The 2,258-nt window shown below is 45.8% G+C and overlaps 1 gene segment (V, D, J or C); it reads left to right on the top strand.

The window, feature by feature from the left end:
• The first annotated feature begins 227 nt into the window (after positions 1-227).
• LOC130030718 (immunoglobulin heavy variable 1-2-like) lies at positions 228-668 on the top strand. The segment is given in 2 exon segments: positions 228-273; positions 352-668. Coding segments are annotated over 2 exon segments (363 nt in total).
• Positions 669-2,258: the final 1,590 nt, after the last annotated feature.

Below are 2,258 nucleotides of genomic sequence, written 5' to 3'. Positions count from 1 at the left end.
ATCAGAACGTGGACCTCTTCACTACCCTTGAGGATGGACCCGGTGGCTTCCACCAGCCCCTTCTCATGTTGGACCAGGCCTGCAGCTATTAATTCTATGTCCTCATGAATATGCAAATTGCAGAAGGGACATTGAATTAAATACAGATGTGTTTGTGTCCTGACAAGCTTGCACTGCAAGCAGGCACACCCACACCTTCAGAAGCCCCTCAGTGCATGGTCCTCACCATGGACTGGACCTGGAGAATTATCTTCCTGGTGGCAATGGCTGCAGGTAAGCATCCCCATGGCTTGGGTTGAGGGAATGGGGCGAGTCAAGTGGAGTCCACCCACTCCTGTCTGCTGTCCACAGGTGTGAACTCCCAGGTACAGCTGGTGCAATCAGGGCCTGAGGTGGGAACACCTGGGACATCAGTGAAAATCTCCTGCAAGGCGTCCGGATACACCTTCATCAGCGGCATGATAAGATGGGTGCGGCAGGCCCCAGGACAAGGGCTCAAGTGGATGGGATGGATAAATCCTAGCAATGGTGGTACAGATTATGCACAAAAGTTCCAGAGCAGACTCACACTCACTGTTGACAAGTCTAAGGACACAGCCTACATGGAACTGAGCAGGTTGAGCACTGAAGACATGGCGGTGTATTACTGTGCAAGACACACAGAGTGACAACCACAACCTGAGTTTGTCAGAAAACTGAGGGGGAGGCAGCTGTGCCGGGTGAGGAGACGACAGGGACGCTGATCCTCCTGACTTCCTCCTGAGAGAGTCAGGGTCTGAGACACAGAATGGAGCTCACAGGGCCAGGCTTCACCTGAGGGAAAAGCTCAGGATCTCTCTCTGTCCTTCAGCAACAGCCAAGAGGAATTTGGCTTCTCTCTAGATCACCTGATGTCATTCATATTTTGTTCTTGGAATTTGTTTGGAACTCCCCATATGGTACAGGAAGAACCATGTGTAAGTTTAGGCTATTATCATTGTAGGTTCCTGAACTGTAGGTCTACAAATAGTAGACTACCATTGTTACACGTTTTGTTTTAAATTCTGTGTCCCTGCAAGAAATGCTTTTCTCTAAGACAAAATCCTGCTGTTGGTCCCAAGCCTGTTCTGGAGTTTCTATGGAGCCCTGCCCCTCTGTGCATATTTGTATCTCCATAATTCCTGAGGACATGACCCTATATGAAAGGGACCATGATCACATTTCTCCTATCACGTAGTGGTAAGAAAGTGGTCAGGGTCAGGGTTTGTGTAATCCTGATGTTGGGGGCATCTGAGCCCAGCTCAGGGGAACGTAGTTACCCAAGCATAGACATACGGTCAGGGGTGTGCCCAGGAAGGCTGACAGTAGCAAGGACCAGCAGACAGGATCTAGAGTGAGGCCTCAAGGGCTTCTTCCTCCACCCCAGGTCATCTATCCAAGCTGAGTTTACCTGGGTCAGATCTCACCAATTGACCAATATTCCTAGGAAATATATAGTATTGAGTGAGACATCGCACTGAAGAGCCTGGCAAGCTCCCCATGGTGTATTCTATATGCCAAAAACAGTAACAATAACTGGTCTCATTCCCCTAACCCTGAAAGAGCCTCCAATATGGTACCAGTGGGAAGGACGCGTAAAGAGAGACTGCTAAAATCTCAGGGCTGGGATGGATGGAGATGTTACTTGCCACCTCTCGAGCAAATTGTTGAACAATGGGATAACAGTGATACCATGACAGTGATTGAGTGAAGCATAAATTTTTTGCATGCCTTGCCATCTCGGAGAAAATAATCACAATGTATCACTTTCTCTCAGTTGATATTGAGAACATATGTACATGATCATATATCCATGCACAAATGTATAGACTATATGAGTGGAAAACAGAAATATATTTATATACATACATATCTATCTCCTATCGTTGTCCACGGGGAAGCCTCAGAAAGCTTGGCAACGTGAAGGGCTATGAGTCATGCAGACCACAGTATTACTGGGAATATATGTGCTTCCATAGTTGGACTATGACCTTTACTTCTTATGTAAATCCAATATTCATACCTGTACTTTGAAAACTGTTACAAATTTATCAAAATTGTCAATATACAAAAAATGACCAAAATACTTCCCATTGACAGGAAAAATGCTCATATCTGATATAAGAGTATTTTCATTCTCTCTCCTAGAAGAACATTGACCACATACAAATCAGGATGACCTTCAATTCCTTAAGGCACAAAGAGCACAAAATGGGCAAAAGTTCTGACAGAGGTCAATG

Source organism: Sorex fumeus, unplaced genomic scaffold, assembly GCF_029834395.1.
Source record: "Sorex fumeus unplaced genomic scaffold, SorFum_2.1 ptg000044l, whole genome shotgun sequence".
Classification (NCBI taxonomy): Eukaryota; Metazoa; Chordata; class Mammalia; order Eulipotyphla; family Soricidae; genus Sorex; species Sorex fumeus.
This window is presented reverse-complemented; position numbering and strand designations above follow the sequence as displayed.